Source organism: Columba livia, chromosome 1 (genome assembly GCF_036013475.1).
Source record: "Columba livia isolate bColLiv1 breed racing homer chromosome 1, bColLiv1.pat.W.v2, whole genome shotgun sequence".
In the NCBI taxonomy this organism is placed as follows: Eukaryota; Metazoa; Chordata; class Aves; order Columbiformes; family Columbidae; genus Columba; species Columba livia.
In genome coordinates, this window is record NC_088602.1 from 60802985 (window position 1) to 60818078 (window position 15094).

At 36.7% G+C, this 15094-nt stretch overlaps 1 protein-coding gene across 1 annotated transcript in view; it reads right to left on the bottom strand.

The window, feature by feature from the left end:
- Positions 1-2399: 2399 nt before the first annotated feature.
- The window catches only part of NALF1 (NALCN channel auxiliary factor 1), a 483922-nt gene continuing 471227 nt past the window's right edge, over positions 2400-15094 (bottom strand). The window contains exon 3 of the mRNA XM_065058311.1: positions 2400-14839. Within this exon, the coding sequence (XP_064914383.1) occupies positions 14544-14839 (296 nt within the window). The 3' untranslated portion in view covers positions 2400-14543. The remainder of the gene's footprint in view (positions 14840-15094) is intronic.

The following is a 15094-nucleotide window of genomic DNA, read 5'->3' on the forward strand; positions in this document are numbered from 1 at the left end:
CAATTAGGGCAAGCAAAGAACATATGTTGTCAAATTTAAAATGCTGGATTACAAATCTCCCTTCTGGTTTATGACGAACTCAGTATCATTGACTGTTCAGGCTTACTGAAATGAAAAACTAAAGACTATTGCATTATTAAGTCACCCACAAATGTCCAACTGTTTCAAATAACATGCTAGTGGTACTTTAAAAGAAAATTAATTAAATTAATGACTCTGGGATCACTATGCCATTTGAAAATAGCTAGAACGGGTTAGATTTTCTGTTCCTGTTAACTAAAAAAAAAAAAAAAAAAGTATTTGAATAAAGAAAATATTTAAATGCAAAGTGAAATACTGGGATTTGGAAATCCTGTGCTTCATGGTGGATGGAAAGTCTGACACTGCCTTCCTCTTCTCTGGGCCAGGTGTCCTGAGCAGGCACATCCCTAGTGGATCACCTTTTGGAAAGAGGAGGTAATGAGTCATGAAATTCCTGGATGTGATGGATGATGTGAAATGTATTACAGCAAGACACTGAGACTTGAAGAAGAAAAAGGATATGAAGCAAGCAAACTTATCTGGCCTCTTGACTATTTCATTCTTGTTTCTAGTCTCTCCTTTTCTGTCCCCATTAATTTGAAACTGGAAAAATGTCACACATGGTGGCAGAAGAACCAAAATAGCTGTGTGACAGTGTTTACTAGCCTGAAAGTGAGGACACTTGTGTGAAGCATACAGATCACGGTCACAGGAATAAATTGAACCACCATCATCTGTGTGTTACATACATGTAAACCACTTTACTGAAAAAAGTATGGGAGTGTGTAGTAATACAAGAAGGGGAACAGCAACGAAAATGAGAAAGAGAAAGGAATTTTTTCCCCTCTAATATTATAAAGATTGCTAAATCTCTTCTCCTCTAATTTAATTCTTGGGCATTTGGAGAAAAAGCAAGGATGCCTCACATAAGGAGAAGAATAACATTTGATATTCTTGCATATATTCTTCCTGCCTTATTGAAGATGGTGTTCAAATCCTGGGGAGATTATTTTAAAATTTTGGAATTCTCATGGATATGGAGAAGAAGGAAGTTTTATGTTTCCTCTAACTAGCTTAAATAATTTTCTGAGTATGTTTATATTCAGTTAAGAACTTTATTTTCCCACATATTTTATAGAGCCTTTTCACCTGACTCAGACCTGTAGATTTGCTGTAGAGCTGGTATGAGATGTTAGATAGGCACTGCAAATCTCAATTTGCATTAAATTTATTTGTTTATTTAATTCATTATGCTTATGATGGATGTATTCATGCACCTCATTTAGAGTAAATTTTTTTTTATTGAGTTGAGTTTTACATTTTGACACTTCAGGGATATCTCTTAAAGAGTGAAATGAGATCTGAATTAAAAATGAGACAGATCTTCAACACTTAAACGGGAATTTTGATTACCAGAAGAGGATGTTGTTCAGCCCTAGGTCTTTGATTCAATTGTACATGATATAAGATCTGGCAGAATAATTCAGGTCCAAATTTCTAAATTTGAAGATTTATTAAGCAAAAGACTGTTCAGTCACTATGAAACACTTGTTGCATGTCCATCTTTAAACAAAATGTGCAAGCTCAAAGTCAGAATAGATGGGTATTGCTGTTGAACTTAGTGCTCTGGCTGAAGATGAAGAAACAATTCATAATTGCTTTCCTATGGGTAAATTTTGTGCTTCTGGAAGATATAGTATCAACAGCTATGACACCTCATGTAATAATAATAAACAGAAAAAATCCACCTCAAACCCCATGAAACTAGTGCAATCTTGAAAGCCTCCACGGAGCAGCTGTGGAACTATTTCCTGACTGGCAGGATTCCTCCGGCTCAGTATTACCAGCACCCTGAGTAACCAAAAATTGCCTACATGTATGAGTAGAAATTTAAAATATTCATGAAGCTAAGAACCACATACTGGGATTATGAAGGCAAAAATTCCACAATAGTTTATTGCAGACAAATCAGAGTAACTTTGATCCTATTGTGTTCTGTCAAAAGGGGTGGGAGTAAGAGTGCCACCAGATCTTGGACCTAGAGGATTTGAGCTGTATGTATGTATCAGTACCAAACCAGCCATGGTGCCATTTTCTTTCAGTTTCCCTAAAACATGAGTTAAACTTCCAGGTTTTTTAAGTCACATGAGTCTAAACTGACTGTGACATGGCTTCCATGTATGATTTGGTATTTCAAAACACTAAGGATTTGGATGTGGTTATTAGTACACATTCTGTTGTTTTGCAATTGCGTTTTTTACAGCTCTCTGTGGAAGACTTGAATTCTTCTAATGTGGCCACAATCTTAAGACATCTTGAAGAAAATATATAATTATGTATTATGTTGATAACATAGGAATGCACAATACTCCATTAACTGATATGAAAAGAAGATATATTTAATTTGAAGTTGACACTTATTTTTCCACATGTGAATATAAGGGTTAGTATAATAAAGTTATTATTGACAAGAAAGGTGTATTTCTTATATTGTGTAATTTGGATCAATCAAAAGTAAGTTTATTAATACTTTTTCCTATTGGCTACATCCAGTTCTTACTGTAGCACTGCTGTAGCTTTGCTGTATACTTCAATATATTTAATATAACTGATTGTTTTCCCCCTTTATATTTCCCCCCAAATATGAAATTTTTGTTGGCTCAGAAAAAAAGGCAAGTACACTCATTTGCTGCAGAGATGTAACAAGAATCATGGTTTTTATGCTAATTTTTATGCTGGGAACATAATCGTGGGGCAGTGTGTTATCAAGTACAAGAGGACTGTTTACCTTATGAATAGAAGTGATTTTCCAGAGTAGTCTGGAAAATTAGTTTTAGTAGTAGCTGAGGATGCCTTAAAAACCATAAAAACCAAACCAAATGAAACCAAATGACATGAAACAATAAACCCCTCAAAATTAAAAATAATTTTCATAATGACAAAAAAATACTAAAACCTTGAACCAGATTCTGGTTTGTTCAGGAAATTTTGTTTGTTACTTTAAATTTTGTTCTTACATTCTAGACTCTCACTTGCTAGTCCGCCAGACACAGGCTTCCACTTGCCTTTTCATTGTTACACAAAATGTATTATTAAATTTCATACAGGATTATGTGCCTATGCCTAGTTGTTCTTTTCCTAGTGTCTGACAACGTATCCCTGTAGTGCACTTACCTGTACCTCTGAAATCTGGATATTCTTCCGAATTCTTAGACTTCCTGATTGATTTACTAGGAGGGAGGAAAACCTCTACTCGAAACCTCACAGACAATCCAGAAAAGATTTCTGTAGCAGGAGAAAATGTAAAGCATAAAATATTTGCCTAAGGATCTTTTCCACCTCTATGTACTACGTGGGAAATCAGGATACAGACCATACAGAGCCTGCAAAAAACCTTGTATTTTGTATGAATCTTCATAAGCTGGAAGAACTGAGTCTGGTCATAACAGGACATAAAAGGTGGTGCACAGGTGTGCAGCTTTGCTCCTGATAGCTTTGTAAAATCTTCCAAGGAAATTACGGCTTCTCTGTAGTGTCTGAGGAATAGTATAAGTAAAATGTCTGACTATGAATATTACTCTGGTTTAATTGTCTTTGTGACAAAATTACCTGAAGATCTTTAATGAACCTTTGCTAGATTAAAATAATGTTGAGATGAAGGCATCTATGTATTTGATAAAAAGAGATATACTCCCATTCTGGAAAGATAAAGATTTCTGAGTGCAAACCTCTCAAGTCTCTAAACCTCAAGCCAGGGACTAGGGGAATGAAGTCCCATCCATTGTAAATGAAGACCAGATTCCAAGACCACCTGAGGCATCTGAACATTTGAACAGAATCTATTTAATATCTTTATCAATGACAGAGTGGGATTGAATGCAACCTCAACAAGTTTGTAGCTGACATCAAGCTGAGTAGTGTGGTATGCTTGAGGGAATGCATGCCATCCAGCAGGACCCTGACAGCTTTGAGAGGTGGACCAGTGTAAACCTCATTAAATTAAACAGGGCCAAGTGCAAGATCAGGCACCTGGAAAGGGAAAATCTCAACTATCAACATGGACTGGGGGATGAACAAATTGAGAGCAGCTCTGCAGAGAAGGATTTGGGGATATTGGTGAATGAAAAATCGGACATAAGCTGGCAATGTGTGCTTGCATCCCAGAAAGCAAATATTTTCCTGGGCTGCATAAAAAGAAACACGGCCAGCAGGTTGAAAGAGGTGATTCGCCCCTTCTATTCCACTCTCAGAGATGCCACCTGGAGTACTGCATCCAGCTCTGGTGTTCCCAGAAGAAGAAAGACATGGAACTGCTAGAGCAGATCCAGAAGAGGGCCATGAAAATGATCAGAGGGCTGAAACGCCTCTCTAGAACACCTCTCCTATGAAGAAAGGCTGAGAGATTTGGGGTTGTTCAGCCTGGAGAAGGCTCTGGGGATACCTTATTGTGGTCTTTCAATACATAAAGGGAGCTTATAAGCAAGATGAATGGAGAGCTTTTACCAAGGCCTGTAGTTACAGGACAAGGGGCAGTGGTTTTAAACCGAAAGAGGGCAGATTTAAATTCGGCATAAGGAAGACGTTTTTTACAATGAGGGCAGTGAGACAAGTTGCTCAGAGAAGTTGTGGATGTCCCATCATTGGAAGTGTTCAAGATCATGTTGGACATGATGATGAAAGATGTCCCTGTCCATGGCAGGGCAGTTGCTGCTGAAGAACATAGTCCTTCACTTTCAGTCTAGAGCGCAGACTAGTGTAGTCTTGTGAAGCTTTATGAAGAAAAGTGGAACAACTCAACTTTAAACAAAAAATGATGGAAAATATGTTATAAAGAAAAAAGAAAGACAGGGTTCTTGAAATAACATTACATATATATCAAAAGCCTAATGAGTTTTACTTTGGTTTACCCATATTCTGTTTCATTCTTACCCCCACGTGAATAATGGTGAGTCAGATAAAATAGTTCATTCTGTGTTCCAAATGGTTTTCTTAAAATAGGAACCACACTTAACTGGCACTTACTTTATGCCCGATCATGTTGCATATGTAAGTGAAACCTTCATCTTGTTGCATTTTGGGAGAATTTGACCAAAAGTCTGGAACGAAGTTGAGGCCTCGTGTTTCCTCCTGGGAAGCCTAATGACAAACTGGCATCGCCCATCCACCGTTTTTAATCTACTGAGTCAGTGAAATTACTCTTATTCATAATGTCTGAAGCTACTCATTGCAGGTACGATCTGGCTTCAAACCATTCTGATATGCAAAAAGCATTTGCAATTAATCTGTATTTTGAAATATACCAGTGGTGGTGGACTTCATTCACCCATTGCATGCACGTACCTGTGTGAGCAGATGGTTAGGTCAAAAAGGCTGGTGACTGTGAAGATGTGAGTAGAGATCTCAGGCAGATAACAGGGCTGCGAGGAAACAGCAGGACTTTTGTCTTATTTCCTCACCATATTTACAGCTCAGATTGTTACAGAAAAGTTTTTGTTTTCACCTGTTGTTTGCCAAAGTACCTTATGCCTGCTTCACCGTATTTTGACTCATCTTATCAGGAGGGTCAGCGTTGATTTCCACAGATGTCTTGCCATCATTTACTGTCACCAAAAATAGTTCCTAAAGCATTTGAAATCTGACTTGTAAAGATCTCTGTACTTACCTCTTTGAACTGTTGTTTTGTTATCAAACCCTTTTGAGAATAATCACTGCTTGTGTGACCAGAGAGACACATATTTAATACCAAAGATTAATTCAGATCCTGGTTGTAAACTATTTAATATCTCATAACTAATAAATGAACATGTATTTTTGTAGATGTCACACTATTGAAATCTGACATACACATGATCTAAAAATTAAATATTTTTCTTTTGGTGGAATTATTTTTTCGTTTCTTCTAATTTTATTCCCTTCGTAAGAAATCTGAGATAAATAGCTGTAAAATACTAATGCTATGTTATACAGTACAGTCTGGAAAACCAGTTACAAATTAACTCCATTTTCCTTTTTTTCAGAGGTATTTTATGAAATATGTAGCTGCAGTCCAGATCAGAACACAAGTTCTTTCATTTTTTTTTCTTTGTTTGTTTGTTTTTCCTTTGAAGAAAAAGGAAAGCTGTTTAAATTTAATCATTATTTAAAATCATTATACCCTCCCAACACCTTAGGTTTAATTTCATTCACAAATTGCTAGTACCCAAAAAGTCAGACTCACTGTTTGCATCTTTAAATTTATTCTTAGTAGAGCATTATTTTTAGTATGTTTTCACAATCTTCAACAGTTTCTGCTGTCATTTTGAAAACAAGTTTTTCTGTGAGTCATTGTAATAAATTATTTCATCAAAGTTCTCTGTAAAAAATTAAAGATAGTATTAGTTGCTTAACTAAAGTTGCTATAATAATACAATATTTAATATATTATTACAATTTACAGCTTGCTTTTTTTTTTTTTTTTTTCTGACAGGACCACGTAGCCCTCTTTTCAATGCTAAGAATCATAGGACATTCCATATAGTTAAAAAACACTGATGCCAGTTTAGCCCGTTTCAAATAAAATCCAGTCCTTAACTCTGAAGAAAGAAAAAAACAAAAACAACAAACAACAGGCAAAAAAAAAAAAAAAAGGAAAATGAGAAGGAAACAAGATTAAACACAGTTAATTAAATTTTCTTTTAACATGAGATTTCTGTTCATACAATTTGGGAATAACAGAAGACTAGAATAATTTTAATTGCAAATCTGTTAACATAAGCATGTAATTTGTAGCTGCATAGTTCAATAAGAATCTTTAAAAGGCAAAAAATCTAGTTTTGAACAAAACAAAGGAAAACAAACAAATGAAATGAAGTAGCATCTGAAGAACTACAGAAATAGTCATTAAGGGTTAATAATAAAAAAATGCAATTATCGGAATTTAATTTTTACTTGTAGGAGTGAAAATATCATCAAATTTTCGATATTTCTTCTTGTATTTATAATCCTGTGTAAGTTTTTGCATATTCAAACCCTGAAAGAAGCATGTTAGATTTCAGAAAAAGGAAGGTCTATCAAATCAAAGCTCAAAGCTTTGGCTCATCATGACTTTTGCATAGAGCTGCAGCTAATTATTTGAAAAACCACTTGGACAAACCTTTGGAACATTTCAATCTTTCAGCTGTTCACATTCTTAGTTATCTTATCCATGTGAGTTTATATGTGCTCAAAGGGACCTTGGGCTTTCCAAATCCCCCCTGAAGTCAGTGGAAGGATTTGCATTAAAACTAGCAGGTTTTGATCCATGGCATTTATCCTAGTTCCATCTAAATGAAAAGCATGAGTCTCATTGAGTTCAGTGAACCTGTGGACTAGTGATGGATAGGAAACAGATGGGAGAACATCTCTCTGTGAGTGAAAAAATAAATACTTTTCCTTTTTTTATATATTTTTTTTATTTTTTTTTTATTTTTTTCTGCATGTATAGCAAAAATAAAGTAGGAGAACTTTACATTTAATTTTTCATAGGGTTACTAAGGCAAAAATATGTCGTAAGTCAGACCAGTGGCTATCAGAGAAAGCAAAAGGTGGAGGGAAGGAAGGAATGGAAGAAAGAAAGGACAATTTTTTTTTTCTTCTTTGTTTTTACTGGTCTTCTCCAAAGCCCACAAATGCTGCAAGTTTTTCCAATTATTCACAGGCCTGATATTTTCCAGTGGACGTAGCCTTCTTTTCAGATTTTTCCTAGAAAGCTGATTAGTAGCTGATGATAGTTAAGTACCACTACCACATAGGAACTTGGTCCTGTAAAGTGCTAGGTGCTCTTCATCATCAAATGAAATAACTAGAACTGAGCAGACTTGGTAGAAATACCACATTCCCTGTGGCAATTTTAATAAATGCTGTCGAAATTATGTAATGACACCAGGTTATTGTCTGCTTAATGTATTATCTGTAAACATGCCTCAGAGCAGGAAAAGAGCATCTCTCTCCCATGTGCGCAGTAACCACACCTTGCATATTTTTGCTAGGCCAATTAATAGTTCATTAATTTGTGTCCAATGGAGCAACACCTGAAAAGAAACAGATAAAAATACCTTCCTCTCTTGTTCAGTAAAGAATAACCTGCTGATTAGAGAGAGGACTGATGTGCCTTCACAGGACTCAGTTAACTGCATTCTAGCTGGTAAAGAGTTATCACTTCATCCTCCATCTGCCTTTCATGCTAAAAAACAGAGTAGGAGCCTAAGCCCGGTAAAAAAATTCAGAAATGTGAATCCCTGGTTGAGACAGGTACTTCCTGGATGCTCAGAGAACAAGTCTGAAAGGGGAAGGCTAAAATAAAATTATGCTGTTCAGTGTAGACCACTGGCTCAGGTGGCACCTTCTTCACTAGATTCTCTTTTTATATCACCAACTCTTATTGTGTATCACACTTCATCCAGCTTAATTCAGAGGTGTGTACTTGCCACTTATAAGATACAAAAACGTGTGGTGCTGCAATGCTCGGTGTTGTCCTGACTGAATATACATTTATACATTCAAATAAATCTTGCAGCACTGTATGAAGACATTATTTTCCTCTGCCATGTGCTTTATCCCTCTCACAGAAAGTATCCCTCTCCTTTCTTTAGTTTCCCCCACTGCTAAAGACTCAGTGGAAAGGTCTGTGTGCCTGTGTTAGAGATATGCTAGTCGGCAATCTGGTCATCACCCAGATGTCACTCATTTTGCACTGGTGTGGGACATCACGTCTTCTCTTCTGCTTATCCTACTCTGGGACACTAAATCCTGGCAAAATCATCCGGGGGAGCACCTGGGATAGGTGATGTCTGACCTGCCACAGAGAGATTTGACAGTGATTTGACAGTGATTCCTGTTCAAATCTCTTTTCTGCTGAGACAATCCTCTGTGTGAGAATAGCAAAAGGATTTGAAGATATGCACAGCTGGTAAAATCTTCACCTTTACTCAGAGGGCTGGTTACAAAGCACGACTGTCATTTTAATCCTGTTTCAGTTTTTTGGGGAGTTCAGTGCATGTATTCCATCTAAACCACACTAGTGGTTCCTTTGACCTTTGTAATGGGGCCTGACTGAGCCTGAAGGTCTGAGCAGGGCAAGCTCAGGGCAAGAAGAGGAAACTGAGTCACTTTGTGTATGTCCAAGAGGTGAATGTACCATTAGGAGAATGAGAGTGTCTAGAGATTGGACTGAAGTGCAGAAGCATAGTCAGCACTTTAAACAGAGATTCTCCCTTAGGACCCATGACTGAGACCTCCTGCACTACTGACACCCACTGGAGCTGCTGGGATGGGGTCTGTGCTGGGAACTTTCTGCGAAAGTCAAGGATTTGAATGAGAAGTCCAGAAGAATAATAACTAAGTTAATAGGAGAAAGGATGGTGGAATGAGCAACAAAATACACCCCTTCCCTCAAAATTTTTTACTTTTCTTATTACAAAATATATTTCTGCTGCTGAAATTTTACCTGGAAATTGGCGCAAGGAATTGGCACAAGGAATATAAATACAGTAATTTTGCCCTATTTATTTTATAGGTTTTATCCTTTGGCATTCTTACTCTACAGTATTTGTAACAATTGTGGAGAGTATATATTTGTGTCTCTTTTAAAATAGAGCTATTTCTACCTAGACCTACACCTACATAAGTGTATTTTTTTTTGCATTTCTGTTCTGTTTTGAAGAAGTATAGCTTGTTTCTCAGACAGATTTCCAAGTTGGCCCAGGTCTGGGTGTTTGTTTTTGTTGTTTTCAGTATCATCACTCACAGTAGTTCTCTCTTCCTTCTTCCCCCTCCAGAGAGAGATCAGGCTTGTTAACATTTGAAAAAATGCTGGAAAATACCGGAAAACTTAAGAGATGTTCAGTAAATGTGATTGCTCAAAGTTATTGCAGAACATGTTGGCAAATTAAATCCCTCAATTTAGATGGTGTGAGCTACAGTCCTATTTGCCATCCAAAATCTATTTTTAATGAGAGCTATCCTATTCAGAACTAAACATATTATTTTCCCAAACTTTTTTAAAATGGTGCTGTTTCCTGACAGCTTCTGACAGAAAACAGTCTCTTTTTACCTCAGAAAGGCTATTTAATTTCATCTCTGCAATGACAAGTTTTCTGTTAGTTTGTCATCCATGTTCCTAGCTAATATTTGAAACCACTTCTTCACCAAACTAATATGATAGTAGACAACAATAATAAAACTGAACCATTCACCATTAATATGCCATTGCCAGTCCCCTGTTAAGTTTCATTTGGGTAGGGCCGAACCCAGTGATCCTCTGTTGGTGCACTACTCCCACGAACAATTCCTGAATGAAGACTACGGGACAACAAATCGAGACCGATGTGCTACAGCAAACTTTTCGTGGGTGTGTGCCTGTACTGAGCCCCACTGAATGCAGCACGACTTGGAGCCCAGCTGGAAGCTCATCGTGGGGCTGTGGCACTGGAGATAGACAGTGAAAGCTGCAGTAAGGACCAGGCACCTTAAAGGTTCCTTAAAGCTACCTCTACTTCACAAACAAGTTTTGCTTGTGCTTTGGATAGTCACTTAAGACAGGTTTCACTGTCTAAATTTGTCTTCAGCTCTCACAATAAGCAGGTATCTTCCATGCAGAGAGGTAACAAAAAGGGCATTCATTATCATAACAGAGAGAGCAGAAGACAATGTCCTTGTCTCCCACTTTTTAATCAAAGTGAATAAGCATATAAGCTGAGAGCCACATCACGCACTGGACAAAACCTACCATCTCTGCTGTTTGAAATGCAGCTCTCATTCTTTATCCTTTAATCACTTAGAATAACATTATTTTTAACCCTCAAGAAGGAATTTCTTGAAAGTCTGTGTTTGGTTTTTATCTATTGTTCCGCAGATTCTTTGGCAGCTGATGGCTTAGTTTCATCATTTATAGAACTAAAACTTCATTCTATAGGTTTTTTTTGTTTGTTTGTTTTTTGTCTTTAAATTATGGTGTGCAGAAGGACAGCCTTCATCTGTTATACTGAAAAAAAAAAAAAGATATTGTCTCTTTAATGAAAGAAAAGCATCCATATAATGTATTACCGAATGCAAGTGCAGCAAGGAATAACATATAGCTCTGGTTATGTTATATGACATTTGGCTTAGCAGTATTAACATATTGCACAAAATCTGGATTTTCCCTATTGCAGAAAATAAGACAATAAAAGACATGGGAAATTTATCTCTTCCATAAGATCATAAAATAAATATTATTCTGTTTTTTCTTCTCATCAGTAATTTGCAGAAATATTTTACTATTATTTCTTTGTTAAGCCAGTTCTTTATCATGTATGTATTAGGCATACAGTACAAGGAGAAATGGAACAAGATGGCAGTTATCGCAGTGGCAAGATGCAAATTTATTCTGGAAAAAAAAAAATTATATGTGCACAATATCTAGCATGCTTAAGTTTGTGCCAGGAAAACTATTACGAATGAGGAATGAATGGAATGAAATTTTGCATCATACATGATTACGGGTTGCTTAACTTCATTGAAGAGTCTTTGTCTACTCCTGATGTCCCAGGTGCCACCAAGAGAAGCTGCGTGCCACACTGCTGGAGTGAAAATGGCAACAGACACCCAGCAGTAGTCACCTCTGCAACATGACTCTTTGTTTCAAAAATTAGAGAAATAAACCTCAAAAAGATGATAGAGAAAATCCACAGACCATTGAACTGCAGGCACTGACTCCAGGTGGAGAGAGGGGGAGGAATTTATTACATCCGGTACTTGTGTAATAATTGAAAGTCTGTATCTGCTTTCTGCTTCCTTTTGACCAAGTTTAATTTGGCTACTTTATGCATGTGATGTTGTTGTCACTGTTTTTCCTCTTGTCTCTCTCACATTGTATGACATGTGACTGAGTGTAGCCAAGCAGTGAAGCACTCATATTTTTCACTGACACCACTAGAAAACATTTTTATAGAAAAATAAGGGATGAAGGATGAAGAAGAGTGGGAGAGAAGAAAGAAAATATCTTAAAGATAGCTCTCTACATTAATTCACCATGAGGCAAACCAGAAATAATAACTCTTCTTCATGTGCCAATTCAATTGGGATGAACCAGACTTGCTACTGTATTGGTACAGTGTAAAAATAGATGACAGTGAGTAATGATGTGAACAAAAACCTGTGAGGAATGTCACAGAAATGGATGTTGGATGACCTTTGCACAGCAGAGGTAGATAAAGGTTATAACAAACTGTTTACTGACCGCGTACACTTACTAGAATTAAGAGGTCAGTTGAACAAGAGCTCACCTAGTAAGAGCTTTCTCAGTAGTGTGACTCATCAGCTGTTGTACAGTACCAGAGCGCTGCCCAGTTATTGCTCCATCATTTCTCAATAATGTCTTTATCCTTTCAAAAGTCTACATTCTACCATTAATTAAGGCTTTTTCATTTGCATTTCTACATTTTCCCCCACTTTTTGCATCAATGCAGTATAATTAATACATGTGCCTCTAACAGAAAGTAAAATAACTAAAAAGCACCATGTTTTATTGAATAGAATATAGCATGTGCAAGGAAGGGAAGGGAGGAATTATAGAAACCAACCAGTGCTGAAGAATTTTGCATTAGCTGGTGCTTTTTGTTGTTGTCATATTTGCACAGATCATTTTAGGGTTCTTAGTCCAGGTTGTAGTAAAACACTATCAAAACAAATAGTCTTGCAAAATATTTGAGCTTTTGCAGCTTAACATGTGCGTCTTGAACCGCTTAAGCAGTATGGTTATCTTCTCTTTGTTTTTTCTCCAGAATTTAACAGACCATAAAGTATATACAAAAACACATTATGCACCAGTGGTTAAATGTTCTTACAACATTAATATTTATCAAGGGGTATTTCATAGCTAGAAAGTAGGTAACTATATTTTATTTTCTAAGAGAACATTTCCTATAGTTTTCCTTCATCTCCCAGCTACACAGCAAACATCTCTAAAGTGCACTTCCCAAGTGTAGTTAGAGAATAGGAAGGAATGTAAAGTTTTTAAAAACAGCCCTTATTAACTTTTCCTTCCATTGATTCTACTGTAAACTCTAAAAAGCCTTTTTAAAAAGCAAATTCTCATACACTCAGCAGGTGAAATGTTCCCGCAAAAATAAACAAATTAAAAACCACCCCAAACAGTGAAATATCAGCAGATTACAATCTTTTCTCTTAACTACTCATATCCTAGTATATCTTTACTGTTTTTATTGCACATTTATGAAAACTGTTGTCCTATATATTTAAAACAAAATAGTTTCTTTATCTGTGCTAACACATTCTTGTGCACCCTTAATAACTAGAGTAACTTTCAACAACGCATAGATACTAGAAAGACAATGGAATCAAAACCAAAGTGATACTTTGTATTATAGATGTTCGAAGGCTTCTAGTATAATTTTGTTGAGACAAAAAGACTTGGATTTTAGAAGCTCTTTGCTCCCATTTTTATGGAAAGCTGCTGGTTATGGGACAGCAGGAGAACTCAAAACGTAATTCACAATGAATGTCAATCCTTCACCTCCAATAGGAAGGCTTCCCGACTACTCGACTTGCTGAGCATAACTGGTTTTACATAGCATATCTAAAAAAGGCTGCTCCTGTTCAACTGACCAGTGAGAAAGGACTGGACTTCTTCAAAATGGGTATTGGAGCAACAGTTTGTTATATATTTCTTTACATTTTCCAACTGTCCGATCCCACCTTGTAAGGAGAGCACTTGTTTGTTCAGCTAAAAGGAACCCCCTTCATGCTCCTTTTGGGTTTGCTCAGTCAACTGGTTTGTGCAACAGTGGCAGAGGCACACTGGAAATGTGCACCCATTCATTGTGATTACACAGACAGAAGCAAATGTACGTTGTCTGCGATGGGAGATGGGAGGGGAAAGGAGATGAATGGTTCCCATGGGTAAGAGGACAGTTAGGTTTATTTGGGATATTTTTGTGGTTGCCTTTTTTTTTTTTTGTTAAATTTTGTTTTGTTGCTCTTTTTGTACCTTTTTTATTTTTTCTCTTTTTTGTTGATTTTTTGTTGTTGCTTTGTTTTGCCTTTTTTTTTCCTTTTTTTTTTTTTTTTTTTTGCTATGTCATGGAATCATAGCAGTCATTCCTCTAATAGAAACTGACAGGACATAAAAGACGGAACTATCAGATGAACACACACAATGACTAGAAATATATTGACAGAGAAAAGACTTAATTTAGCTTTGAGAAACCGTCCCAAAAATAAAATCCTGTATTAACAAGTGCAAAAAACAAACAAAAAAGGAAACTCCAAACATTAAAACACAGTGTATAAAATGGTGTGAGAAATTTAAGTCACTGTACAGCCTTTTAGTCAATAAAAAGCTGTGTTCATGTGTCCTTGTTGTTTGGGTAGTGGCCCATTCTTTTCATTTTACCCAAAAGGTCATTCAAGGAGAGATCTGAGGGTAAAGCTCTCAGTCGTTGCTATTTTTGACTGTAGTCATTTGGGCCTGTTGTGTTTCTGTCATATAAGACGAATCCTTTCTTTTATTCCTCATTGGTTGAATTATCTTCCAAAGTTGTTATGCCTCCAAAGCCCAGTCCTGTTGAGTTCTGTGCTGCTGAGACTGTAAGTACTGTATGTAAGAGAATTAATACAAGAACGCACAGTTTAAGTCTGCTGTTACACAGTCTGGATGCTGATGAAACTGTGAGTGATGTCCTGTGACACCTTGCTGAGCCACTTGTTTTTGTAGTCCCTTTGGATTGATGATCTGATAATAGTCCCCATCTGACATCACAGCATTCTGGTTCTGCATTGGTTGGATAGTTTTCATAGAGCCCTGTAGGGTAAACACAAGAAAATTAAACACCACACACAAAATGATTGGCAGAAGTTGGTAGGTCAAAGAAACAGTTGATAGTTTAGTCTAAGCTATCAAATCCACATCTTTGGGTTAGTCTGGGGCCCTCAAAGCACTTCCATTTTGAACAGTTAGAGCTGTTGAAGGGATATGTGTCATCTAACAGGAAGTAACATCAAAAGATCATTCAATACAAGTGCGACACTGAGCATGGTTGTGCTAACAAATGGCATT